The sequence below is a fragment of the Chinchilla lanigera genome, unplaced genomic scaffold (genome assembly GCF_000276665.1).
Source record: "Chinchilla lanigera isolate Chin_1 unplaced genomic scaffold, ChiLan1.0 scaffold00061, whole genome shotgun sequence".
NCBI classification, from domain to species: Eukaryota; Metazoa; Chordata; class Mammalia; order Rodentia; family Chinchillidae; genus Chinchilla; species Chinchilla lanigera.
This window is the reverse complement of record NW_004955462.1, coordinates 3,190,731-3,218,208: the sequence shown is the minus strand read 5'-3', so window position 1 is coordinate 3,218,208 and position 27,478 is coordinate 3,190,731. Positions and strand designations below refer to the sequence as shown.

At 39.2% G+C, this 27,478-nt stretch overlaps 1 protein-coding gene across 20 annotated transcripts in view; it reads right to left on the bottom strand.

Annotated features, from left to right (window-relative positions):
• Pard3 (par-3 family cell polarity regulator) overlaps positions 1 to 27,478 on the bottom strand; it is a 527,188-nt gene that overhangs the window by 239,150 nt on the left and 260,560 nt on the right. For 14 of the 20 annotated variants that reach the window (XM_005398126.2, XM_013521392.1, XM_013521386.1 and 11 more), the window contains 5 exons: positions 21,504 to 21,629; positions 19,794 to 20,176; positions 15,179 to 15,318; positions 13,838 to 13,969; positions 11,476 to 11,514 (listed from right to left, as the gene is read on the bottom strand). In XM_005398126.2, the coding sequence (XP_005398183.1) occupies positions 11,476 to 11,514; positions 13,838 to 13,969; positions 15,179 to 15,318; positions 19,794 to 20,176; positions 21,504 to 21,629 (820 nt within the window). The remainder of the gene's footprint in view (positions 1 to 11,475; positions 11,515 to 13,837; positions 13,970 to 15,178; positions 15,319 to 19,793; positions 20,177 to 21,503; positions 21,630 to 27,478) is intronic. The other 6 variants (XM_013521385.1, XM_013521388.1, XM_013521394.1 and 3 more) reach the window with 1 other exon arrangement.

Sequence of the window (27,478 nt, the reverse complement as noted above, 5' to 3'; positions counted from 1 at the left end):
AAAAATCTCAATGTTATTAATTGTTTAAAGTTCCCTAATAATATATATTTTTAAATGTCAATAACAAACCCTGGTGGTAGGAAATCAAGAGCAAAAGCAATTTGTGTTTGGACTTTTGAAGAGTTTTAACCTTCAACATCTGTAAGACAAAGTAGAAAGAAACCACCACATCTAGGAAACATTTTTTAGACTATCATACCACATATAATACAGCTGTTGAATACTGTTCAAGTACTGTTGCTGAGTTAATTAGTTATATATCAAAATTTAATTTCATACTTGCAGTTACCAAGTACCAAAGAAGCTGCTTCAAAATACAACACATTTGAGATACTCCAATTCTTGTTTGCCACCCTGAATAAGGAGAGGGAGAAATGAAATCTTAAAGTATACCCCAGTGAAATACAATGAGGGACACATTCTGTCACTAAGTGATGCCCCACTCGGGGAAGAAAGCGAGCTCCCTCTGCAGTGACCCCACCACATCCAGACAGGCCATTTCCACACTGTGAGACCAGCCCTCTGTTCCAACTACAAAATGGATGTGTGGCAGATCGGAATTAAATTCCTCATGCAGTCCTCTGACCTGTTCTGCTCTTTCTGCAATTCTGACGTATTTCGCCAGCTGGACCAACTCAGACACTCAAGCTGAAATTATCCAATCATAATGGAAAATGGTAAAGACAGGTAGAAAGGAGACAAGGGAGGTCATAATTTTAGGATGTAAGAAAACTGCAGCTTCAAGACACAGAGCTGCCCAAGGCTACCCACGCGGTATCTGCACTCCTTCTCCTGACTCCCTCCGCTTGTTCTTTGATTTTTTTCTCCCAGGCCAGTAATATCCAAGTCCCTTAAAGAAGGTTGATAAGATAAAAGGGAGCAGCCTTCACCAAATTAAAGTAAGGTGATAGATTCAAGGGGATCAAAATCTCTCAGATAAGACAAAATGTCTTAGATTGCCCAACTGAAAGAATATCTCTAAGATCATATATTCATCCCTAGCCACAAGCCATAGCACTTCTCTCTCTCGAGTGCCTGCGCTCTACTTCCAGGGTATACATCTTTCTCTGCTGAAAAAAATCTGTCTGCGCCTCTCACTGATGCACCCGAAATTCCTCTGTGGGGCAACAGTCAAGACCCTACTTGGCAAGTTGAGTTCACGTCCCTCTCGCTCCTTTAGGGGACTCCTTGTTAATATTTTATAAGTACCTTTTGAAGGGAAGGGCTGGGGCTCACGTATGCTGCACAAGGGTCACAGCCCCAGCCCACAGTGTAGGACATTCTCTGTGCCTTCTCAAAGGGTGGCCTGACAGTTATTAAGGATGAGGAACATTTCAATAAAATAAAATTGTTCCTGCTCTTCAAAGATGCAAAGTATGTCACTAAAGAATACAAAATACGAACAAGCTGGGAAGCTGTAGAGCAATAGCTAGGTTTCCATAAAATAAGACACATTTTAACATTAAAATCCCAAAAAATGCCGAAAGTTGCACATTATAAATACTTTTTTGAATTTAAGATATTCTCAGAGAAGAATGATAACTCAAACAGAACCAATATATTAGGAGAGAAATAAAGATCAAATGCTCATTTCATTTTCATACAGAAGTACCTTTATATGCATGTTTTATTCTCTCATCACCAATGTTCATTTAACTTTGATTTTTATCCATATGGTTCAAAACAATTAAAGGGTACCAAACCATGACTTTGTGTGAGCAAACAGCGTTACCTCAGTGCAAACTCTGTTATAAATATATACGATTTTGGGGCTGGAGATGTAGCTCAGTAGTAGAGCACTTGGCTAGCATGAGCAAGGCCATGGGTTTTAGTCCAGCACCACAAAGAATAAATCAATCAATGAATGAAAACTTACAGGTAAATTTCAATGTCTGAAATACAAAATAGCATCAATGTAACTGAGACAAACTACTGTCCCCTTCTACTCAAAAGCTGAATGATAAATTCATTTTGCCGATCAGTATTTTATGCTGGAAAAGCTGAGCTGACGACTCCCCCCCTTCAGAGAGCATATTTGGGGCACTCATTGTCTTGCCTCAAATCCAAGAAGTTCCTAACTGTCACTCACTGATTTGCTTCTGCAGTCGGCTTTTTCATGTTTAGTGATTTTGACATTTCCGTAACATTTTACGAAGCCTTAAAATTCTATTTTTTTCTACTTGAAAAATGAAGACCAGGAGCTGACTGAATGCACAAAGAAAACTTCTAATCAAGTTGGACTCACTTTCTGGCTGCCGTCCTCTAAACCTGTTTCAAAGCTAACCCACTCTGCATGGGATTCTGTCACCGATCATGAACACTGAGAGGTAAGGATGATCCTCGGCAGCTACTATGTCAAGGCATAGCCACCTTTAGCATTAACAACACTCGTGTGGCAGTGGATATTCCACTTGCTGTTTCATGATTGCTCCATTTGGCTCTTAACTTATGACTGAAATTAACACCAGCTCTTAGAACTTAATTCTCCACAGAATGTTAAAAAATTGGACTCCAAAAACCATTTCAAGTGCTGTATTAATTTGAGAACTTTCACGTCATCCTAGTAGGGTAATCTCCACATTCTGCCATAAAGGAGCAGCTCCTTTTCTGCCACCTTATTACTCTGTCCAGATTCCGTACCTTATCAGCTGTTTCAGATGTGCTTTGTGCAACAATCCATAAATGTGTTGTCCCCAACTTACTCGAGTCATGTGTGCGTGGTCCTGTCACTCAGGCACATGCATCACGTACATGCACGTACGGTATCAGTGTTTTTTTCCATCAGTGCCACCTGTCAGTTCTTTCTTTGCCCAGTTCTCTACTGGCATTTTGTCTTTTATACCCAGAAAACAAAAGGCATCTTGCTAACGTATGAGAAATTGCAAGTAGGCACTGCAAAAGCTATTTTACTTTGCCACTATCACCAGAAGAGCAGAAAAGATGAATGTAGAATATCTGTAGTGAGACAGAAAAACAGTTACAGTGGGCTCCCAGGTGGACCAGTAATGGTCCCAATGGCTAAAAGGTGTAGCTGCCCGCACATGGCTCTGAATCTACTGTCACCCTGAAGCCCAGAATGGGGAATGATAGCTAATCAGTTAAAGAACAGAAAAGTGAGCACATGAAAAGTAGCCTGAGCCACAGTATGTAAATATTTTGATAAGGTATACAATACTGTGAAGAGAGGCAACAGAAACTCAGTCTGTACATACATAAGATCATAAAATGATACAAGTGAAAGCAGTATCTGATTTGGAGCTCTACAAAGATATAAACAATTTAGCAAATATCATTCCATTATAATTCACCTACTTCTATTTTAACATCTATACTCCACTGAATTAATATTGAAAGGACGAATATTTCCCATACTAAATGGAAAAGGAATGTGATCAAGCCATTCGTTAAAGGTGGGTGAACTAGTGCATGAGTCTCTGAGTACAAGATTCAAATTCTACTTGCAATAAAAGACAGCAAATTAAGCCACCAACAAAAATTAACAAAGTTTTGAAGTTTTTCTTTAAAATAATGACACAATGTAGGTACGGTGAAATGAGCATTCTTGTGCTGTTGGCAAATGTATAAAAAAGTACGAACATTTTTCAAGGTTTTCCTACGTTGCACTGTCTGGCACTAATTGGTAACCCTCACACCTCAGCCTCTTAGAGTGCTGGAATTAATTACAGACATATCCCACCAGGGCTGGCTAAAACAGTCTCTACAGTTTGCACATTGCCTAACCTAAAAATATTACTGTTAATATTGATACTGCCTAAATAACTGATTGTGATCATGTACAAAGATTCATTTGTGAAGATGCTGGCTTAATTAAATGGATAAAAATTTTAAATAACCCATAAATGACATTAGGTAAATTGATGCACCTATACAGTAGAATAACCCTTAGCTAATGAGAAATATTTACTGAGAATAGAAGACCACCTATGACTCTGAAATTGGGCTTTACTTTGTGGATTTTCATAATTTCTGTGTGTCACACATAATAAGCCTCAACAGTCTATTTTTATAAATTACTTAATGTCTGTCTTCCTATGTCAGTAGAAGCTTCATAAGAAAGCTTTATTTATTAACTACAGGATAAGTATCTGAGACATCACATACGTTAGCTCCCTAGGTAAAGAAGAAAATTATGAAGAAAATACACCAAAATGAAGACATTGAAGTCACAGAACTGCAGGTGATTTAATTTTCTTCTGTGTTTGATTGTATTTTCTAAAGTTGATGTGCATTCCTTTTGTAACATAAAACTCCCACAGTGCACCATGACTTTAATGAGCATGGGAAGACAGTACATGTGCACGAAACACATACGGGGTATGGGGAGGGGGACAGCAGAGTGTACGCAGGCGGGCAGGGCCAGGCAGGGCTGTGGGAGGAGCAAGGCTGGACTCAGACCCGCACAAACACACATGCATCGCGGCAGGCCATGTGTTCTCACACTTAACAGGAATTTTATAAATGTTAAAAAGAGAATACACTTATTCAACATCTAGGGATTAAACAACAGGTAGGTACTGCAGACAAATAAAAGCAAATTTTTATAGTTTAAGAGGAGGATTTTTAAAACTGACAAACTTGTATTTTTGAAAAGTAATGCTCTGATCATAGTTCACGTTTCCTTAAGTTCTACGTTTGATCTGTTGCTCATGTGAGATGCACATTTATACATGCTATTGGTGCCACTATTTTAAGATTAACCAGTCTTAATTAAGTTAAAACGTCATACCTGGCTTTACTGTGTTTTTTCCTAATTCAAACAGTACATGCCAAAAAAATGTTTAAAGACTTTTAATTTTCACTAGATAATATGGATGAAAAAATAATTTACAGCTATTAATGTTTGCCCCTTAAAATATTTATCCAAAGAAACAGCACACAAATCCAAATGAAGTGACACTCTCCACATAATTCACTATTTAAAAATTTAAAATTTACTCAAATTAATTAGCTTTTAAAAATGGAAAATAAACGTCAAAAAATAAAGAGACATTCCAGATTAAAGAAGACAAAAAAGACACAGAAACTAAATATTATTCATGATCCTGAGCTGGAAACTATATGAGAATTCTACTCTTCTTTTTTTTTGGGGGGGGGGGGAGAATTCTACTGTTGTGCATTATTTATTCATTGATCCCTACATTCTTTTGTTCTGTAAGGGGCATTAATTTGTATAGCTGGTAGTTGCAATACAGTTAAACCATTGTTAATTTACTGATTTTGATAACTATAATACAGTAACACAAGAAACTCCTTTTGTACTTAAGCAATTATCAACTAAAGTATTGCAGGATGATGGAAATAATTTATTCCTAATTCAAAAAAAAAAAACATATTGGGAGAAGGAAGGGAAGGAGGAGTGAAGGAGGAGGAAGGAAGGAAACTAACAAACGGGATGAAATATTGGCAAAGGGGCACATGAGTGAAGAGACCACTAATGTTCTGACTTTTCAGAGAACAAAACAAAAACAACGCTTGCTAATTAACCCAGAATGGCTTTCTAGATCTACAACAGTCTTTAACTTAAAGAGTTCAACAGCAAAATAAGATATCAACTTTATTAGTATGTTGTAGAAGAATGACAATAAAAAAAGTTTCATTTTTCTAAGTAAAAGCACTTTAAACATTGAAAGTATTATCTTACTATAGTAGAAGTAAGCAATTCCAAAGAAAGTCCTTAAAAACTGCTACAAAGATTCACTACACACAACATTACTATTCCCCTAAAATTATGAGAAGGCCCTTCTACCTTAATTTTGTATGAAGATTGTCTTAAAATGAGTTTGCAGCAACACTGAAAGCGTCATAAGCAGCACATATTTTATACCACTCTTTGTTTTTTTTTTGTTTGTTTTTTTTGCTTTTGATTTTTTTCTGGTACCGGGAATCAAACTCACAACCTTGCACTTGCCAGGCAGGTGCTGTGCCGCTGAGCTAAACCCCCAGCCCCCTATACCACTCTTTGTAACAAAGGCAACTTGTGGTGCTTAAAACCAAACTACTGAGGTGAACCTATGATCAGCATACATTAGTTTCCTCGAGGAAAATTCAGATTAGGGAGCATTTACACTTGAATCTGTGGGTGTTAGAGCACACAGTGAATTCACTTTATGGGCCTAACGGGTCTGCTGACTGGTGTGTAACACAGCCCTGCCCAGTTTGGGATGAAGAGGTAACAGCTCACAAATCTGCTCTTCCATGGGCTCCTATCTGCTCTGGCTCAGCTGTTAACTTACAGTGAATCGATATGATGGCCAAACTTGGGCTACCAGAAGCCTCAGTTAAGGGAAACTGCTAATGATCATGCACACTGTGTGTGCTCACTGCATTTCTAAATAAAAGTCCACCTTTCTGAAATCAGCCTATCAAGAGTAATCCTGCAGTTTCAGTAAGGAAAGACTGAGAAGCCTTTTTAGAATGCATTTTGATTTTGTTTTTGTTTTTGTTTTTGTTTTTGAGACAAGGTCTCTGTATGTGGCTCAGGCTGGCCTTGAACTTCCACCCATCCTCCTCCCTCAGCATTCCCAGCGCTGGAGTTACAGGCGTGTGCACATTTTGAATTCTTGAAATTTAAGCCCGTGTTGTATCTTTTCTCTATAATCTGCTATTATCTCTGTTTTGTTTTAGTTTTTGCAGTACTGAGGACTGAACCCATGGGCATTCCCACTGAGTTGTATCAGTAGCCCTTTATATTTTTTACTTACTTATTTTTTATATTTTAGGACAGGAGGTTGCTAAGTCACTGAGTTGTACAGGCTTGGTTTAAACTTGCCATCTTCCTGCCTCAGCCTCTCAGAGTGCTGGGGTTACAGACATGTGCTACCACACCTGGCCCTTCATTGGTATAAAGCTCTACTTCTATCCAACGACGCTGTATCTATTCAGCATGCAGCTACATTTCACGTGGCCCTCCCTAAGAGTATATGGGGGTGGTTCAAGGTGGGGCTACATGCAGATGTGGACTGCCAGCCTCCATAATTCTACAGTCAATTCTGTACAATAACTTTATATATACGCCCTATTGATTTTCTTTCCTAGGAAATCCTAACACATTCAAGTCTTATCAAGCCCTATGTGGACATCCATGTATCCCCAACCTAGTGAATTATAAAGGCAAAGAGTTTGTCCAAGACACAAAAGGTGTATGTGGCCTTTGCTAAAGAATTCAGCATCTTAAAAGATGGGCAATGTGGTACACACCTATAATCCCAGCATTTGGGAAACTGAGGCAGGATGATCACCACAAGTTAAAGGCCAATCTGGCCTACAAAGTGAGTTCAAGGCCAGCCTAAACTATACAGAAAAGACCCTGTCACAAAAAGACAAGGAAAAAAACAAAACAAACAAAAGCAAGAATTCATGTTGTGCAATTTTTAATGGGATAACCTAGAGATTTTAATGTTCTGCTTTCATTAACACAAACAATACATTTTTAGAACATGTACAGTGGGCTTCTATCCTAGAAATTCAAAAAATCCACTAACCACTGACCCTATTTGTCTAAGCTTAATAACTAATTCTCTAAATCAGCTGTAGATAATTATCATAACCAACCAATTAACTTATTCTTGGTCAGCGCCCAGGACCTAGGTGTTTTAGGACATATCTGTTCTTATGGTGCTTACAACTGCTCAAAAATTTAAACACTATCAGAGAATGTACATGATAAAGCAAGACAAATTAATTCTACAAATACAAACAAAACAGCATATGATGAAGAATCAGACGGAGGGAGAACTTCATTTCTAGCAGAGGAAAGCATATGAGAGCCTCCTGAAGTTGATTTTCCATGTGGATGAGCAAAGGAGGGCTGCAAAGCCAGTCACTGCACCGGGCAGAGTCAGAAATGACCAGCAAACAAGGAACAAAACCGCTGAGCCAGAGCACGGATTCCTGTAGAGTCTACACGCCTTCTGACACTGACACGAAAAATGAAAGGGATCTAGTCTCCCCATACTGACTAATAAGATGTCACAAGACCATGGGATTCTTTTTCATTTATTTGTAGTAAAATTCAATCACAGTTTGTCAACAACCAATGTGGAAATCATACTGCAGTACCTTAAAAGGGTTATATATATATTTCCCCTGTTTTTAAAACTCCACATATCGAACGGTTCCACAAAAACCCAAAAGCTAACATTGAGGAGAAGCAAACTCTACCCTGCCGATTCCAGAGTGAGACAACCTGAGTTCATTCCTGGTTGCGAGATTTACGGCACCAGAAATTTAATTCTTTTTGTCATGCTTTAATTAGGAAAATATTACCAACAAAAGCATGGGTATCGGAAAGATTAAATAATTACCATAAAGAGCTCAGCACAATAACGGATGAATAAATGTCAGCCACTGATAGAACTGCAACTTTATAAGCAATGTTAAATATGAAAAGCCTGAGTGTAGCACCTGATTAACAGGGTACACTTCCTTCAGAAAAAGAACAAGACATACCCTGGGGCCTGTCCCATGGGTGACAGTGGATAGAGCACACATCACCTTCCTTCCTTCCCTTCTAGCCTTCAGAAAAAAGAATAATCTAACATTTCACAGACTACAATCTAAAACAAAGGAAATATTGGAACAGTAAAAGCCTGTTATGGAGATTTTCATGAGTCTCACTGTGTGCCAGAAATTGGCAGAAAGAAGCTGGAAGTGGTGGCACATACCTGTAAACTCGCACTCAGGAACGCTTACGCAGGAGGATCCCAACTTCAAGCCTAGCCTAGGCAATTTAGTAAGATCCTATCTCAAAATAAAAGCTAAAGAGGGCTGGGCATGTAGCTCAGGTCAAAGGCCCTGGGTTCAATCCCCAATGGCTACAAACAAACAAACAAGGAAGTAAGCAATTAGGAAAGTTCCATGTATACTCAGAACTCAGGCATACTTCTTGCTTTGGCATAGTACTATGGAGTGCAGTAGCCCTTGTATCTCTAATGAGATGCTCTATTTAAAACTGCTGAAAAATTCATAGCAAATCATCAGTTTCCTCAACAGGCTTGACTACATGTTTAGAAAGAACATGCTAATCTTTACTCTTCTTATCATCATTTCCCAACTCAGTTTGAGATTTTAAAAGATGTAGTAGGTACATTAAATTCTATGCTATTAAGATTCTAAACCACAGGGGCTGGGGACTTGGCTTGGCAGCACAGCACCTGCCTGGCAAGTGCAAGGTCATGAGTTTGATTCCCGTTACTGGAAAAAAAACAGAAACAAAAACAAACAAACAAAAAGATTCTAAACCACAAAGAAATGGCATTTTTCCTCCAAGAACTGCATTGAAGATACTTCATCTGTTAGTATTTATCTTGCAATTGTTTCAGGGTATAGTTACTACTATTTTTTTTTTTTTTAAAAAAAGGTTTAATATATAAAAATATCTATCTTTCTTGCCTCAAAATGGTATTACATCTTGATAAACCCACTGTAAGATAAAAATATTGTAAATCAAAAGTGTATTTAACTCACCTAACCCACCAAAAATCACAGTCCACACTGGCCTACCCAAAATGTGTTCAGAACACTTATATTGGCACACACTGAGGCAGAGTCACCTGACACAACATCTATTATTAATAAAGTATGGGATATCTCCTGTAATTTCACACACTACACAGCAAGTGAAAAACAGAATGGTTCGTATGTGTATGCTTCTGCACCATCACAGAACTAACAGACAGTAAGTGTAGCCAATGTAAGTCAATGTTTCCTGTGTGTGAGTGTGAGTGTATGCAAATCCGCCAATCTATTCCCATCATGCTCACAGGTAGCAACTACCAAAAATTAACACAGAAATTGTCATACAATATCTTTCAAGATTTTTAGTTCCCTGTTAGGCTGAAATGAACTTAACCACTGAATTTGATTAGGCTCTTGTCCAACTCAACTGAAGACCAGAATTGTGGAAAGAATTAAGTTCGTGAACCAAGGCACCACTGTGCAGTGAGAAAAAGAAATCTAACTTTCACAAGGGAATGGTAGGTGGCAGGGTATAGCTGAGTGGTAGATTGTATGCTTGCTATTCTTATCACCGGAAAATTAAGTAAATAAACACATAAACAAATAAATTTTAAAAGGAAATGATGTGTTATTCTAAATACCAAGTAAACCATGTTATACCACTAATTTAAAATACCATCTGTAATATACATGCACACATCCTGTCATACCATGTCCTTTTCTAATCTGTTTTAAATGAATTAGTTGTTTATTGCTATAGCAATACCATCCTGGTTTAAGTACTGTAGCTTTGCTCTATACTTTGCTACAATAATTGCCTTTGAAAATATAAACTGCTCTTGTACTCCATTTTCTTCAGAATCTTTCCAGTTCCTCCCCACTACCCAACCTACATCCACAAATACCACTGTGTTATGATTAGATATTACTGAGCCATTTATTTCACAAAACTTCAAGCTTATGATTGTCTATAACTCATAGTTGTTAATGTGTAATACTCTCAAGGTGGTTTAGTGAGGTTCCTTTGAGGTGTGACACACCATCCGATACTAGAATGATGGGATATTTGACAATAATGCTGTTTAATAGTTCATGAATCTATATAAAAATGAAACCTGCTAGTTATGTTATAGAAATACCTTCTATTTTCACTTGTTTTGTTTACTTGATAATTTTTGGAAAGACATGTACTAATGTTACCCACTATGGATATGGCTTTGTGAGATTTTCTTTCTATTTGGAACAGTTTGGGAATATGTTTTATGCTACACTGTTTGATGTACAAACGATCCTGAGCATTAGAATTTCCAGCACATGATCTTAACAGCAACACAAGATGCCCAAGGGACCTTTATTGCCGAAGGGACCTTCACAGAGACTGACAGTCATCAACCCTGACCCTAGAGTCAGTGCTTCCTGCCGACACTCACAGTTCCACTCCACAGCCTGACTTCTTCTACGTCCAGTCCGAACTGGGATTCATCTTCTGAACAGAACCCAGTATGTCTGTACTGTAATCTGGGCTGAGGGAAATTATCCCTTTTATTGTCATTATGACCACTGTGTTTAGCCTAGTTACTGACATGCCATTTTAATTTTCCTGTTTATAATATTGTATCATTGTACTCACTTTGCCCTCGCTTTCTTCTGTGCCAGATGCAAGGGTTTTTTCAAATCCAGTTTTTCCCATTTTACAGCAGCGTACGGCATTTCACAACTCATGCAACAAGTTGCATATGTGTCAAAATACTAACCTCACCAAGTTTTGGCCCCGTATACAATTAATAGCAAATTACTCTAATGTCTCTCTTTGTTACACATGTCTGACGAAAAATAATAACAAAATATACTCCACTTAGGGTAGTCAAACTAAGTCTTTTTAAAATAAGATCACTCTGGGCAAAAGGCAGGACAAATAACTTCATATTTAGTTAGTAAGAAGTTAGTTTCATTTATCTTTTAAGCAACTCTGCATCCTGCAAAAGACAAAGCTCTTACCGTTTCTTTTGGAATCTGCATCTGGCTTGGCTCTGCATTCTAGAAGAATTGAAGAAAAATATAAATACAGACTGACCAAAGCCATCTACAACACACAGGGACACAACGTTGTGTTTTCAAGGAACTTTTGTTGGTTCTTAAAATCCACAAAGTAGATGAGGGTGGGTTCTATGAGGGCGGATGTACAACCCTGTCTTCCAGATGTCCACTGATGTGTGTGGTAATCACGCATGGGTTTCCAGAAGTTTTTCAAGATATCAGTTAGTGTCTGCTCATTCACAATGCACCATGAACTTATTTGTAGGAGAACAAATCTCACCGAACTGCTTTCCTAGTCGTGGCACTGTTTCTGATTTTGTTTTCACTTTTCCCAGCCAAATCTAAGTTTTGATGTATAGAAGCATTTGACCGCTAGACAGATAATAACCAGTCTGAGCCACAGTCTGCACCACAGGTTTTAGACTTTAAAATATTACACAGGGAATAAATGTGGTATGTTTCCCGTATCATATGAGTACTTACAACATTGGTATGTCGGTTGACTCTTCTTTCAAAAAGGCACAGATTGATAAAACGTATCTAGATTAAGACCCACAGAACTGAAACACAGACACCCCCAACAGAGAAAAAGAGTTCTAATTCTAATTGGATTTAAAGATCATTTTTAAATGTCCCCTTCAACGTAACTTTTTGGAATTTTGCTCTTTTAAATCTTGACAAGCAACTGCATTCTGTATAACAGACTGATGGCCTACTGGCTCTCCTTAATGAGAAGCTCACGAGCAATAAATTAAATAACCAAGAAAAAGAGAAGACAAAAATGAAAGGAGGCAGCAGACGGGGAAGACAGAAGCCAGGAAGATCAAAATTGGAGCAGAAGAACCTGAGTAACCTTGGGCGTGCTCCGTGCTGGCAGCAGCTCAGGACGGCTGCTGAAGAAAGCGAGCAAGCACGCTGGCAATCTAACCCCAACCATCGGGCCCAGGCGCCCAGGAAGAATTAGAGCCTCATCAAATCACAGGGAAAGCTGAGCTGTTGTTTGGGTAAGTGCTCATTTACAATTTAATAGAGACATCTCCAGATTTAGGATCAGGTGGCATTTTAAGCACAAAATTGGATGGCAGTGGGGGGAGATGGAAAACTGAATCTAAATTGAGAAATAATGCATTAAACATTTTTTAAATATAAAGAAGTTTCATAATATATTCGAAATCAAACCTAAAACACAAGTGTGCACTTTTCAACCCTATCTCAGCCTGAAATTTCCACAAAATGACATAGTTTTAGATTTGTGTGTGACTAAGGGATGACTCAGTTGTGACTACAAGATTTTTTTTTGTGACTAAAAGTTTTTTTTACTTTGAAATGAGCATTTATATCAATATATCTAATTTGTGTAAATATTTTATTGAGAAAAAAAAATTTTGCCAACATGACACATCGATAATTGAAGATATCACCCAAGAGAATTAGGTTTAGTCAACTAACTTGGGGATTGCACCCCTAAGACCTTGCCACTCTAGCTTGCACCAATTAATTGTTGTCTAGATAAAGCTCAAAGCTAGCCAAAAGAGATGTCAAATGCTCTGACATGACTCAAGAAGAGTCTGTTTGGAAATATTTAAAGTACCACTTCTATTTCAAGCAACTCTACTTTCCAACCACATCAAAAGATGAAGTTGATTCCGATTATGTCATTTTTATAAATAAATGGAACTTACTGCTTACTGCAGGAAAATCTTCAGAATGACATAAATTTAATGTACATGTTTCATTCACACTGATGTCACACAACTGCTCCTAACAGACTTACTGATGTAAGCATAGAAAGTAAAGTAGATAAGTTGCAAATAAATGATCTTCCCTTCTGTTTATGTCTCTCCAAACAATACTACCTATCCTGGGGATTAACATCCATGGGCTTCTTGCCACCTAGGTCTCAACTGCAGGGTGCTTTGAAAGGTACTCCTTTCCATATAACAGTAAGCAAGCATCTTTATTTGGCTTCGCCACACCCACTAAGAAAACATGAAAATGTGTCGTATGAGAGAAAAGATGGCATGGCTTCCGTGACAGCCTGCAGAGTGACAGTCATGAAATAACTGACGTCTTGCACTCAGTGAGCTCCTCTGAGAGTGTACAGTGATAAGCATTTGACATCCCAGAAAACATCCCTACAATCTGAGGGCATCTGTGTCTAAAGTGGACAGCAGGAGAGACAAAAGTGCTTGCACTGAATTAGGGCTGAAAGAAACACACAATACAGAAACTCTGGAAACTCTCCCTACACATTCGCCATGGAGCTAACCCAATCCCTGGGCCATGTGCATCAGGAATCTTTCATGTACTCTGAATTACACACCAGTTCCCTCGGGTGAAAGGCGGCATCTTCCTGGCGAAAGACCAGAAGGCTCACAGTCCCCTCCATCTTGGTGCTTCTCAGCAGGGAGACCACTTCCTCCTGGGATTTGCCTGCCAAGTCCACTCCGTTCACCTGAAACCAGAAAATGTTTTCAGTTGTCATGCTGTGCAAACAGACAGCAGAAAAGACACTCAGTGTCAGACTGACCATTTCTGTCATGGGGCATAGCTCCTTTCAGGCTGGACTCTGTCATTAGCTGGGAGCCACTAAGTAGTAGCTGGACAAACAACCCACAACAAACCTTAGACTGGATATCTGGAAGCAAACTAGCAAGTAATAAATCTTTGAGTGTTCATCAATAAACCAAAAGCTGCAACAGGCAGGGCATTCACAAGGAACAAATACACCTACAATGTCAAATGGACACAAAACTCACTGGTTCAAAATGAGTTTTTCTGTTTGCTTATTCTGTGGTTTGGTTGTTTTTGATAGTACTAGGATGGGAGCTCATGATAGAGCACTTGCCCCAGCAACATACATGGAAGGGAGGAGGGAAGGGAAGGAGGGAGGCAGGGAGAAAGAGAAAAGAAGAGAGAGAGAGAGAGAGAGAGAGAGAGAGAGAGAAACAGATAGAGACAGAGGAGACAGAAACAGAGATAGGAAGGGACAGGGAGGCGGGAGAGAAAACAGACTATGTTTACAAAGAAAACACTAGGAAAAATAGCTAATTATACTCCTTCTCTCTCTTTCTCAATGTCCCTCCCTTTTGTTTCCCTGTATACATACATCTTCCCACAAACAGAGAGTACGTGGTATATATTTCCAAGATGGCTGCAAACACGAGCAAACTGAAAATCATGAAGTACTGAAAGGAAATTTTCAAAAACATTTTCTTTTTTCTGACATTTTTGAGGTCTCAATGTGTTCTCTGTGCTGTCATGTGAAACTTGCTCCTTTCTTCAAGATGTACTGTTTTTATTGACTTCATTTCACTTCGTTCTGATAACAAGGTCGATAACATTTCTATGTCGCCAGACATAAATATAAAGCCAACTAGAAATATAGCCTTATATATATGGTCTTCTCTAATGACAAAACCATTACCTTACCTCATAAACCAATGTCTGAGTAACTAAAAGTTGTAAGTAACCCAGATGAAAAGGTAATTTCTCATCAGATAATGTGATAAAACCAAATAGAAGAGAAACATTACTTCGTGGTACATACTTCTGCTCAAATATATACTTTAATTTCCTGTTTTATGAACATGATTAAAAATCTGACCCCTGAAAATGGGCCATTTCAGGAGCTGTGGCGCCCTGGAGGTGGAGAGTCCCTCACCTCTATTAGCCTGTCTCCGGCCTTCAGCCGGCCGTCCTGGATGGCCGCCCCTCGGGGGAGAATGTTCTTCACATAAATCGGAGCTGAGCCACCAATTGTCACATCTCGGGAAGTGATGCTGAACCCCAAGCCTTCCGTACCTAAATATGTAACAAAAAATATAACTAAATAAAATGAGATATCTCAAATTTTACACATTTGTCATACATAAATATCATTTTTTGCCTCAATTTGACATTTTATAAATTTAACAATGGCCCATATTCTTCTACTTAAAACGTTATAAAAATGTGTGTGTGGGGGGGGTTCAAGACAGGGTCTAGCTATGTAACTCAGGTTGGCCTCAAAGTCACTATGATCTCTTGCCTCAGCTTCCCAATTGCTGGGATTACAAGGATGCACCACCACACGCAGGATGTAGTAAACTTTTCAGAAAGTAGATTAAATCACGGGAGGTTTAAGTGGTTTATCTATCAAAAGTCATTACTCTAAGAAGAATAGAAATCTCACACATGAACGCAACAGATAATAGTTAATATACAATTGTGCTTTCTAAAAGTTTTCAAATCAACCTAAATTTTGAGTATTAAATAAGATTCATTAGTCTACATGAAAAGAAAAAAGAAACTTCTATTAAAACTCATGTTATCTCAAATATCAAATTCTTTGCATAACAATGGTCTACAAATTTGAGGGACAGAGGTGAGAGGATGGAGAGGAAAATACTCAGAGATGAGAAAGATTTCTACCCAGGCTGCAGACCCCAATCTCCCTGTTCACTCCTCTTCCCATTAACCTAAATCTTACCATGTGTAGCCGCCCATCCACACCACGACAAAAACTGCAAACTGCTCAATGAAGAATCCATCTCAGATTATAACTACCAAATCTGAGGGCCACCCTATTATGTTTAAACGTATTGGAATTAATGAGGCATTTATAAATTACTCTCTTGATTTCTATAATTTTAATTCTCAGTTTCTTGGCAGCTTTCTTGACAAGCAATCTTGTAAGCTCAATACAGTGTAAAAAGAGGGTCATATGTCACTAGATACAACATGCAATAAGCCAAAATGTGCCAAGAAATAAATGTGGAGATAATGACAAATTTCTAATGAATCAGAGAATTTTTGTAACACTTTTAATAACGAGCAATTTCTACCTCAGCTTTTAAAAAAACTTACTTCTTAAGATACTACATTCCATTTCAGTTAAAACACTGTAAGGGCAAACACTTGCTCATTATGGGAGGAACAAAGGGATGTGTAAAGGGGAAAGCTCTAGAAAAGAGCTATATTAATTGGATGCAGCACTCCGTGTAAAACTATAACAAAAGGTGTAACACACACATGAATAAACAAGGAAGAGCAAAGAAAAATATGGATTCACAAAGAAACACAGAGCAGAAATGAACACTCCATTGTACCTACAACAAAACCAACCATCAATATTCTCAAGTTCAAACAAAACATCCATTTACGTCTACTCTGAAGTCACTTGAATGTGCCTGGACTGCTGAGGTCTTAGAGTTCTGTGCTGAAGACTTGAATGGCATATCCGCTATATGAAATTTTCCTAATTGCTCTGCTGGGACGTTTCCATATGTCTCTGTGCCTTCACGGAACTCTAATGACTTGCAATAACATTTATTAAGAAAGAATGCTAAATTATTCTCCTTTTGCAATATTAATTTGTATGAACTACAAAGACTGACTGTGATATGAGCCTCAATACTATTAAAATATCAGCAATAACCCCTAAATCTGTAAGCTAAAAGTTCAGGCAATGACCTTTAAAAGAAAGATAAATAGATATCAATTTTCATTTAGCAGAGCCAACAAAACATTTTGCACTGACTGAAACAGATCGCTGACCTTCTCCTCTGACTTTATTAAAAAGCTAATTTCTACAAAAGAGCAGAGTATTTCAGAACGCCAAAAAGGCAATAAATATTGAAAAATCTTAATTATGGAAGCAAGTACATTATGGCTATTCTACTTTGTCATGTGATAGGACACAGGTCCCAAATTATGCCAGAGTCATTATCCTGAAGGCTTCTCTTATTCGTACTGAGTTGGTCACAGCTTTTAAATAATTGCTGTCATTCAAAGCATATTAGTTCACTCTGAACTGGATTTAAAGTTTACCAGTGACATATACCATTTCAATATATTTCATTAAAAATTGAAAATGTACCAATAATTGGTAAAAATAGAACTGCTAACTACAGTGATGTTTTCTTCAGTTCTCATACACTCATTATTAATAAAATATCTAACCAAAGATGAACAGCAGTAGTCTTCCCACTTATTTGTTGTACACATAACTTACATTCGTATAAAGTATTTGTAACTATAAGTTGTAGGCATAGGCTGAGTGTATTTCAGGTTATACAGTCTCACAATGAGGCAATTCCCATCAAGATAGATCTTTCGGCCTTTATATACACAGTAAGGTAAAGAAAATACTTAAAGCCACCACTTCCACTTTTCTTATATTAATTTTATCCTTTCTAAACTACTTTGTGTAAATGCCATTCCATAGTCCTAAATGCTATTAAAATAAGGCTACTAATTTCAACATTCAAAAAATCACTGTTGCTGGGGATATAGCTCATTGACACAAGCGGTCCTGACTTTGATTCTTGTACCAAAAAAAAAAAAAAATCACTCTTTTTAATGGTAAATAAAATTTCACTTCATTCAGAAAGTTCATTATTATATCACAATTTGCTAGACTTACTTATTGTGCAAAATTGTAATTAACTAAATGCATATTCCTCTATTAGCACAAAAGAAAAGCAACTATTTATGAACTAATATCATTATGACAATGGCCAAGGAAAATACTGTATCTTTGTTAAGAGAGTCAAAACAGAATTTAATTTTTTTATATAACTCTACTTGTGGTCCTGGCCATGTTTCTGGTTAAAAATGAAGTGTCGTCCTGTGAGCAGAGAATGAGGAAGAAGCCCACTTGGGAACTGGGCTTGGGTCTCTGTGGCCAGCCTCATGTTTTCAAGGGGGCGCGGGCAGCTATCACCTCTGCCCATGTCAGCCCAGGACCTGGGGGGGTCACAAGCAGTAACTAGAAAACAGGAACCTGTGGCTCACCCGGAGTTCACAGCAAGATGATTTAGAAAGGAAAGAGCAGCTGCAAGCTTACAATCTCGTAAAGGCGACCTCAAATGGAAAGAAGGATAGGGACTGTGAACGCGAGGCTGGGGGAGATGGTTCAGTACCGATTTGCAGCCAACAGCCATGGGATGTGAGGAAATCCCCCTCCACATTAATTTCCACCCAACCCTAGCAGCTAGGTGAGCTCATAAAAATATTTTGATAATGACATTATTTCAAAAGACATGATTTTAAAATATTTCAAAATGCTCAGCTTGGGCCAGGGATATAGCATGAGGTCCTGAGTTTGATTCCAGGTACCACAAAAATAAAGCCCAGCTTAATGGCTGAGGAAGAGTGTGTCTATCTCCTTGCCTGGATGGAGGGCTGGCTGCAAGACAGCAAGTCTAAGCCTGCTCTGCAGAGGCGGCCCCAGGGAGCCACTTAATGGGACGGGAACATGTAAACACTGTCCTGATGGAACCCAGGGGACCTCACCATTCTCACCCACTTGTCCCATCCCCTCCCAGGAGAACCAATGCAGGACTGTGGAAAAGTGGGAGACAGAGAAACTCGCTCCTCAGCAGCCTGCTGTGGACCACTGACAGCCTCATGGAGCCTCTTGGTCGGCCTGTGGTCACCACGCTGAGTGGGCCGAAGGGCTCCAGTCCTCTTTGAAGGCTGTGTTTGGCCAGGAAGAGGGTCAAACAAATTGTTCTGCCAGGCATGATGGCGTACACCTATAATCCCAGCACTTGGGAGGCTGAGGCAGGTGGATTGTTGAGAGTTTGAGGCCAGCATGAGCTATATAGAAAGACCCTGTCTCAGTCGATCAGTTATCAATCAATGAACTGCTCAATAGCCTCACTGTTGTTTGGGTTGAGTAGTAGTTCTCTGAAACCATCTTTATTCATTATCAAAAATTTTACTGCTCACTGTGATAGTTCATGCTTTTAATTCTAGCTACTTTGAAGGCTGAGGCAGGAGGATCACAAGTTTGAGCCCAACCTGGGCAACTTAGTGAGACCTTGGCTCAAAACAATATTTGAAAAAAGGGCTGGGGTGTAGCTCAGTAGAATGCCCCTAGGTACAATCCCCAGTTAAACACACCCACACACACACACAAAAAGAATTACTACAGTAGTAACTGCTACCTTTTCATAAATTTACATCACAAAGTCTTATTCTTTGAACTTTTAATTTATATATAGAAAAATGAATCTGGAAAGCATAAAAACATAATTTTAAGTATGTCACAAAGCAAGTCTCTAAAAAAATGTGGTTTTTTGTTTTTTTTTTAAAGTCTTTGTATCCGTTCTTTGTTATGTAACAGTTGAAAAAGTCAAAGTGCTGGGCTGGGAGTGTATCTGAGTGGTAGAGCACCTATCCAGCAGGCCAGCACTGCAAAAACCAAAACCAATTAAAAAGGCAAGGTGCTTTTGATTAGTTGGCTGACTTTTTAAAGCAATTCCATCAAACAAAAATGAGCCGGGTCATACCTTTCTTAAGCTGGATATTGAGCCTCTTGCCCACTTTTTTGGTGTTATAACCACTGCTTGCACTCGGGCTAAACACACCGTGTGGGGCCGGGGCCGGGGCTGCGGGTGGCTTTGCCGAGGGGTGCGCGCTGTGAGGTAGTCTCGGGTGAGCATCCACCTGCTCGGGCGGGGGGTTCAGTCTGGACGCTCGGGGCAGCGCGTGAGGCCCGGCACTGGTCACACTCCTGTTGTCCAAATACTGGCTGTCGGGGCTGAAGCGGCTCGAATAGTAGTTGCTCTTCTCACTTTGGGATAGTTGTTCATACTGCTCCTTATTTGCCGCCGGAACCACATGGAACCAAATGGTGGGTGTACGCATGGCTTGGCGAAACATATGTTGTGCTCTGGGTTTGAGAAAGAATGGAAGTTTAGCAAATTAAGGCTGGCAGACTAGAAGATATTATGAGCTTAATTAAGTATACTAATTAAGCAATAAGAACTGACAGACTGGTGAAACTGAAAAGCAAAATTCTGATAACCGGTTTATTAATCAAGTTTGCAAGCTCTGATATTAGCCGCGCGACTTCTTCAAATATAAAATTCTCGTTCCCTAAATAAAAATGGCACATGTATGTACCACTACTGATAAAATACTATGCTCTCACCCAGAATCATAAAACAGCAGTTTTAAGTACACCAAGGGTATTCCAATTTTAATGTTAATATAAATCAAACGCAGCCTTTTCTCTACAATACTCACCAATACAGTTTGCTAGAACTGTAATTTATCCTTAAAAATGGGCCATCTGAGTTTTCAAAAAAGTAAATGTCTTTATAATCATACTTAAAATTGCAGAAAGTGACTGAGGATTCACTACTTATCAGCAAAATTCATTCAAGTCTGGTATGTTAAAAATCTCAAGAACACCAGTCCCTGCAAACCAAAAAAGTGCGGGGTACAGCTCCATGAGGAGCACTCGCAAGGCCCTGGGTTCTACCCCAGGACTCAGGGTAAAAGGTGGGGAGTGGCGGGTGGGGGGCACCAACTGGTCCTCAGGGATTCCAGCAGTCAACAGCCTGGGGTCCCAGGGCCACCCTATGACCAGCCTGAGAGGCAGCTCTCTGCCTCATGCTGCTTCCCAGCAAGTCTTCGCCGCAGGTTCCAAGTTCTGTTCACATCTGGCCGATTTTATACAAACTGGCTGATGTACTTTTCCCTTTTTAATTGAATAAGGGCTTGAGCTAGCATAAAGAAAATCTTAGAGGGGCTGGGGATTTAGCTCAGCGGCAAAGCGCCTGCCTGGCAAGCACAAGGTCGTGAGTTCGGTTCCCGGTACCGGAGAAAAACCAAGACCAAAAAAAAGAAAATCTTAGAAAGACAATATCGTGGCTCAAAGGAGCTTTCTGCTTATTTATACAGAGACATAGGCACAGACACAGACACCTTGGAAATGTGAGCTGCAACAAAATATAAAGCAACATACTGGTGCGTTCTCCAAAAGGTGAGGAGGCAGCGGCCTAAACCCAGCCCGTCATATTTTCCAAAGCGCTCCACCAGTCAGAGGGCACTCAGAAACAGCCTAAGGGGAGTAGTTAGTCATTAACACTGAGTTGGACTAAAATTTTAAAAGCCAGACAGTGGCAGAAAATGCTTCGCTCCAGTACACCAAGATCACATAGGTCGGTGACACCTGGATGGGCTGCCCCACCACACCGGACGCACACACTTACTGTTCAAATCTTCTGTTCCGGAGGTCGTGATCATTAATCCTTACAATGCAGTCATTCTCATGAAAAAGGTTTTCTTGCTCAGCTTTACCACCCTTCTCCAAGCGTTTTACTAATAACCCCAGGGTCCTGGAACATTAAGAATGCAAATGATTATACATGGAATATTGCCACCGAGCACCACGCCCTATTGCTTTACTGCTGGTGTTGTATTTACATAGACACCCTTATAAAGGGGGTATTAAGTCACTATTAATACGCTTTAAAATTAACACCACATTACAGAGCCTAAATGATGTACAGAAATGGACCCTTTCAATAAATCTAAGGCATCATTTTCCGCATCGTCAACATCACATTTTGGAAATAGTGCATACTACTCCCTACAACAAGGCTGCCAAGAGCTTGCCTGTGTCAGCGGGCGAGTACGCACTTGTGCGAAGCTCTGGCCATTTCCTGTGTTACCTCAGCCAGGACACTGTTGATAGCAACCCCTGCTTCTCTGCTAATGTAAAGGTAACAAGCAAGAACTAACCTCATTGCCTTGTACGATAACAGAAGCATAATAAGGAAAATTTCAGAAACAGAGGCATCTCTGTGCTTGGCATTCAAATTTAATAGGACCCATTATTCTGAATTTCAAAAAATGTCAGTTCTCCCAAGGAAGGTAAATAACTTGTTGCCAGTATTTCCATTTGAGGTAAATGAGAGAAAGTCAGGGAGGAGCTCTGAAAATGCCAGTCGCCATCCATCTCTTCCTATGTGGGCTCAAAGCTTAGGGTGAAAGAAGGGTTTAAAGGAACTTCTTAGAGACTCAGAGGAAAAGAGTAAAAATTGCTACTGTACTTGCTCTAGAACACTAACTTCTTCATTGACAGGGACTTCTATGTATCCTGAGTTTACAGTAAAAAGTCTTGAGAGGGAGAAGCAATGAGTCTTCAGTTAGTCTGGCTGCTATTCCTTACTGGGTGGTTGGCATAAATGTTGCATCATGATTACATGCAACATTTTAGATGAAATTATTTTTGACACATCCAAAGTTTGTGTTTTATTTCACAATCCTACTTATGACACCAAAACAATGCCTAGGTGCTAGAATTTAGAACCTTACATATATACAGTTTCCGTCTATTTTCCAACAGAATTACAACTTGCAGTATACTATGTATGCTTTCCAGTCAAAATATACCCAAGTAGATAGTTCTCTATTTTAAGTTTTGGCAGTAATTATTGCTTCACTCTACAACCATTTATCTTATTCTCCTGTTATAAATAGGCTGTATCTCTAAGGCTGCACAGTAAGGTTCTGGAAGACAAAGATGGGATTCTAGGATATGCATTCAAGTACTTAGCTACTAGTGAGGTCTGACAAATGACAACTGAATGACTGTATGACTGAGTCGAGCTGAGGCAAAAACAAAGTCTCATATTTCTAAAAAGTTCTTTGCAATGTAGAATACAAACGAGCAGAATTTAGATTCAGTTTTTTTTCCACTAAAGATACCATTTATATACAGATGCCAGTGAACTGTAATGAGCTAAAGCAAAAGTCCTGTTTCACTTCTTCGTTTGCAGTTTATGCTTGTTTCTTCTGTGAATATTTCTAAAAATCATTAAGTTCATCTCAAAGTTTGTTATTAAATATGACAAAGAGGCATTACGCTAGGGTCAAGACCACCAACTCGAAAGAAAAACAAGCAGAGATGGTACTTAAATTGTCTTTTGCAATTTTGCCAGTTGAGCATGAACACCTATTAGTGTTGGCATTTAAAAATATTAGGGAGTGATCAAAAAGAAACTTACTGGCATCTATTCCAGTTATAACTGCAAAAATTAAGTAAACTCCAAAGAATAAAGTACACTGACTTAGCTGCATGATAAACTTCACTGCCTCAGTCCGTATTTGGAAGGAAGAGATTAATTAGACTAAACTGTCATCCCGTTACAATCTAGCTCCCCAGGATTCGCTACTGCTCAAGTTTGTTTCCATCTGCAGTTGAACAGTGTTTTGTCAGAGCAATCGAATTATTAAACATATATCTATGATGCTGGCAAGTGGGCAAGGCTTACAAGGAAAATCAAAACAAGTCACAGTCACTGATACCACCAGAATGCTGAGACGTCACCTGACAACTTGCCCTTCAAAGCAGCCAGGAAAAGGACAGCTTGAAAGCAAGGACGTCTCCATCCCTGGGGTGATCAAAACCTGACGCCTACTGCTAAACACTACCTCTGTACACCATGGACACCTCTTGTGTGCAATTTAAGCCTCTGCAGTAAAAGTAGGCTTGCGGGGGTGGGCAGGAGGGGACACCAATGATCCCAGCACTCTGAGAGGCTGAGGCAGGAGCATCACAACTTTGGGCCCAGCCTTCCCAACACAGCAATTAGTGAGATCCTGCCTCAAAATAAAAACATAGCTCAGTGTTGAGGCCTTGGCTGTCATTCTAAGTACCAGGAAAAAAAAAAAAAAAAAAAGGAAAGGAAAAGGGTACTCTACCAAGACAGATTTCAGCTAATTAGTTCTTGATTGGCCAAAGCATAAGTGATTTCTCAATATGGTTATAACATTCTGTTCAATCTAAAATGACCAGTAATTTGTATGTTTGTGTACATATTTTAAAATATTTTGTGTAATTTATAACAGTTCACAGAACATTTCTAGAGAAATATTTATTAACTATATTTAATAAAATTTATTTAGCACTTAACTAGTACTGGTAATCTGCATACATTTGTGAATTTATTTCCACAGATTTTTAAAGTACCTAACAGTTTAAAATAGTACTGTACACCTGCCAGGTGTGACAGAACACACCTTCTGCCCGGGTTACTTGAGAGACTGAGGCAGGAGTCTCAATTAAGAAGTCTGAGACCACACCTCATCTCTGAATGGATGAATGAATGAATGAAATTAGTGTGACTTAGATATCTACTCTTATTTAACAAGTGAAATCATGCTTTTAGATAAATAGGTCAAGACATTTACATTCATCTAGGTAACAATTACTTTTCCTGGTAATCATTCTAGAACAATAATCCAAGTCAGAATGACTGTCTTTCTGAATAAGCCCTCCTTTATGGCCAAATACACCAGTAATCCTAACGCACAATAAAAATGTTACAAATCATAAGTGCACTATCACATTTATAGGAAATACAAGGGAAAGGCACGCTTCAAGGCTTGTGTGTCCTACACTTCTTTCCTGCAATCTGGAAAGGAGGGCGCTCCAGTCAGCGGTCGGAATCAAGGAACAGGCTGGATTAGCATGAAGTTAGTAGCCTGCTGATTTCTAAGTACTTGGCCACACTATTAGAATCACTCCCTCAAAAAGAATGAATTGATTTAAGAGTAAAGTGGTGCAATCTGCAAAAATTATCTCCTTTGCTCCACTAGGTGAAAATGATTACAAAAGGAGTAAGAACGAATGATCAAAAAAAAAAAAAAAAAAAAAAAACCTCACAAGAAAATTGAGCTGTACCAGCTGGACAGGGAATGAGAGGAATCTCTCCAGGGAAATGGACTGGAAGCAGTGACAGCAGACCCTGTCCCCTTCCTGGAAGATGTGTAGGTACAAGCAGATGTATCTACAAACTTGCCACTTGCGATGTAAAGCTTTCTGAAAGCAAAAGCAAATGTTCACTTGGCAAACCTAAAGCAGCAGCTAGAGTTTGTCCTAAAATCATAGGGCACCTAGCAGCTACAGTGTGGTGGCCCCCACAATCCCCACATCAGTCAGTCACCGGAGCCTGTGTGCTTGGATACCTCTGTATGTCAACGTGCTGCTACAGAGACACTGCTCTGAACAGCTACTGCCAGAATTCCTTACGGGGGCATCCACGTTCCCTCAGAAGAAGACACCTCTGTTCACAGAGCCGAAAGGGAAGCAGGAGGGGCTGGGGGAGCTGGGGATTAGGCCAGAGTCAGAAGCACCCAGAATGGCTGTGGTGACAGACACTGTTTAAGGGGCCTGGGAGAGCCATGAAGAAATGCCTGCAAGGCTGGGTGTGCATAAAACAGTGCCTATTCCACCTCCCTCATGAATTCATTGTAAACCCTGCTTTCCAGCATACAGAGCTTTTCCTTATTGAATTGAGACAGCCCTCAAACCTGCACCTCCACTGTTTTCTATAGCCTTTATACATTTTAGAGAGAGGGGAAAAAAAATTAGGTCCAACCAGTACCATCTCACTTTTAAATAATTTCCCTGAAACAAAACAAAAAAATATGCAATTACACATTTCTTTCAATCCCTTCTTCACAGTTTTTTTTTTAAATGGGGGGTGGGGCCCTCCCAAGCAAAACAAGCCATTGAAACACTGCCTCTATGTACATGATTTTGGCTGCCTAATTAGAAATTTAACTGCTTACATTATATTAAGGATTGCACCACTACATTTTTACAAGGTTCATTAGCCTAATTATACACTTAATTAAAACAAACTCAGTCACACATGTTAACATTTTCAATTCTGAGTATAAATTACAACCAATGATAAAACTGAAAATAAGTAACAAATGTTTTATTGACATCTAAATTGGCTGAGTTAGTCTGAGTTTTGCTTTGATAATGTAAACTCCCACAACTGCTACCCAGCTGTATGGAAATGATCACAATTCATCTTAATAAAAGCTGACAGGGTACAAATACCACAACCACAGTGCAGGCAGAGCGTGAGTGGGCAGAATGGGGTCTCACCAACAGGCACCTGTCACCTCCCCAGTGCAATACATGGGCCCAGAATTACCCACAGGAGCCCCGAAACCATAGCCACAACTCAGGAGACAGCCCCAGAGCAGAGCTTAAAGGCCTCAAGTGAAAACAGAAAGGCTGATTTGAAAAGAATGTTTGGGCTGAGGATGTAGCTCAGTGGTAGAGCCCTTGCTAGCTTGTGAGAAAGCCTTGCTTGGACCCCTAAAACTGCAAAAAAGAAAAAAAAATTTAAAAATGTCTTTGTTTTTTTTTTTTTTTTCCCAGTACTGGGAATTGAACTCACGACCTTGCACTTGCCAGGCAGGTGCTGGGCCACTGAGCTAAATCCCCAGCCCCAAAAATCTTAAAAAAGAAAAAAAAATGTTAATGGATGCAATGAAGTAGGTCGAAAAAGGTAAATAAAACCAGAGACATTCACCATATAAAGGCAGAAATAGCAGGCATTATCCTATTTAAAGAAACATGATTTATCTGCATGTAAAATATAACTTTTCTGTTTAAACAAATACATACATATGGCCCTTTCTGTTAACAAATGAGTCTTTAGATGACAATGCACTATTGAAAACTTTCTCACACAAGGCTACGGATCCAGCAAATAAAGTTAAATTGTGATTTCTTTCAGACATAACTTAAGTAGCAAGGGAGGGGTGGGTAGGCCTGTAATATCAGCACTTAAGAGGCTGAAGCAGGAAAATCAAAAGTTAGAGGCCAGCTACACAGTGAGTTCAAGGAAGGATACATAGCTACATAGTGAGGTGCAGCTTCAAAAAACAAAAACGAACTAAACCTGAGCATAATTCTTCATTAATACATGTACCCAACTAATGGTATTTGAGATTCTGAATTTTATGATGTAATAATAAATTTTCTCTTTGATTCATGGTATAAAAAAAAAATCATTTCCCCCTATTATGTAGATAAGACAGTGAGAATACCAGCAATTAAGAAAAGAATTTAAAGGCACATGACAGAATATAGATTGAAGATATATTCTAATGATATGATGATTCTTATCCACTGGTATTGCCAGGTACTTTGCCAAATGCTTTACATGCATTTTCTTATGAGACCATACAAATGGACTGCATCCCATCCCGCAGACGGAGAGACTGGGGCAAAGGAGCGCACAGGTAGAAAGACAGAGCACATTTCCTACAGGCATCATGGGCCCCTTTTAACAACCCCCCTGCAAATGCAAGTTCACACCACACAGGCAAGTCAGTCACTCACAGGACATTCGGAGGTAGCACAGAACTTCTA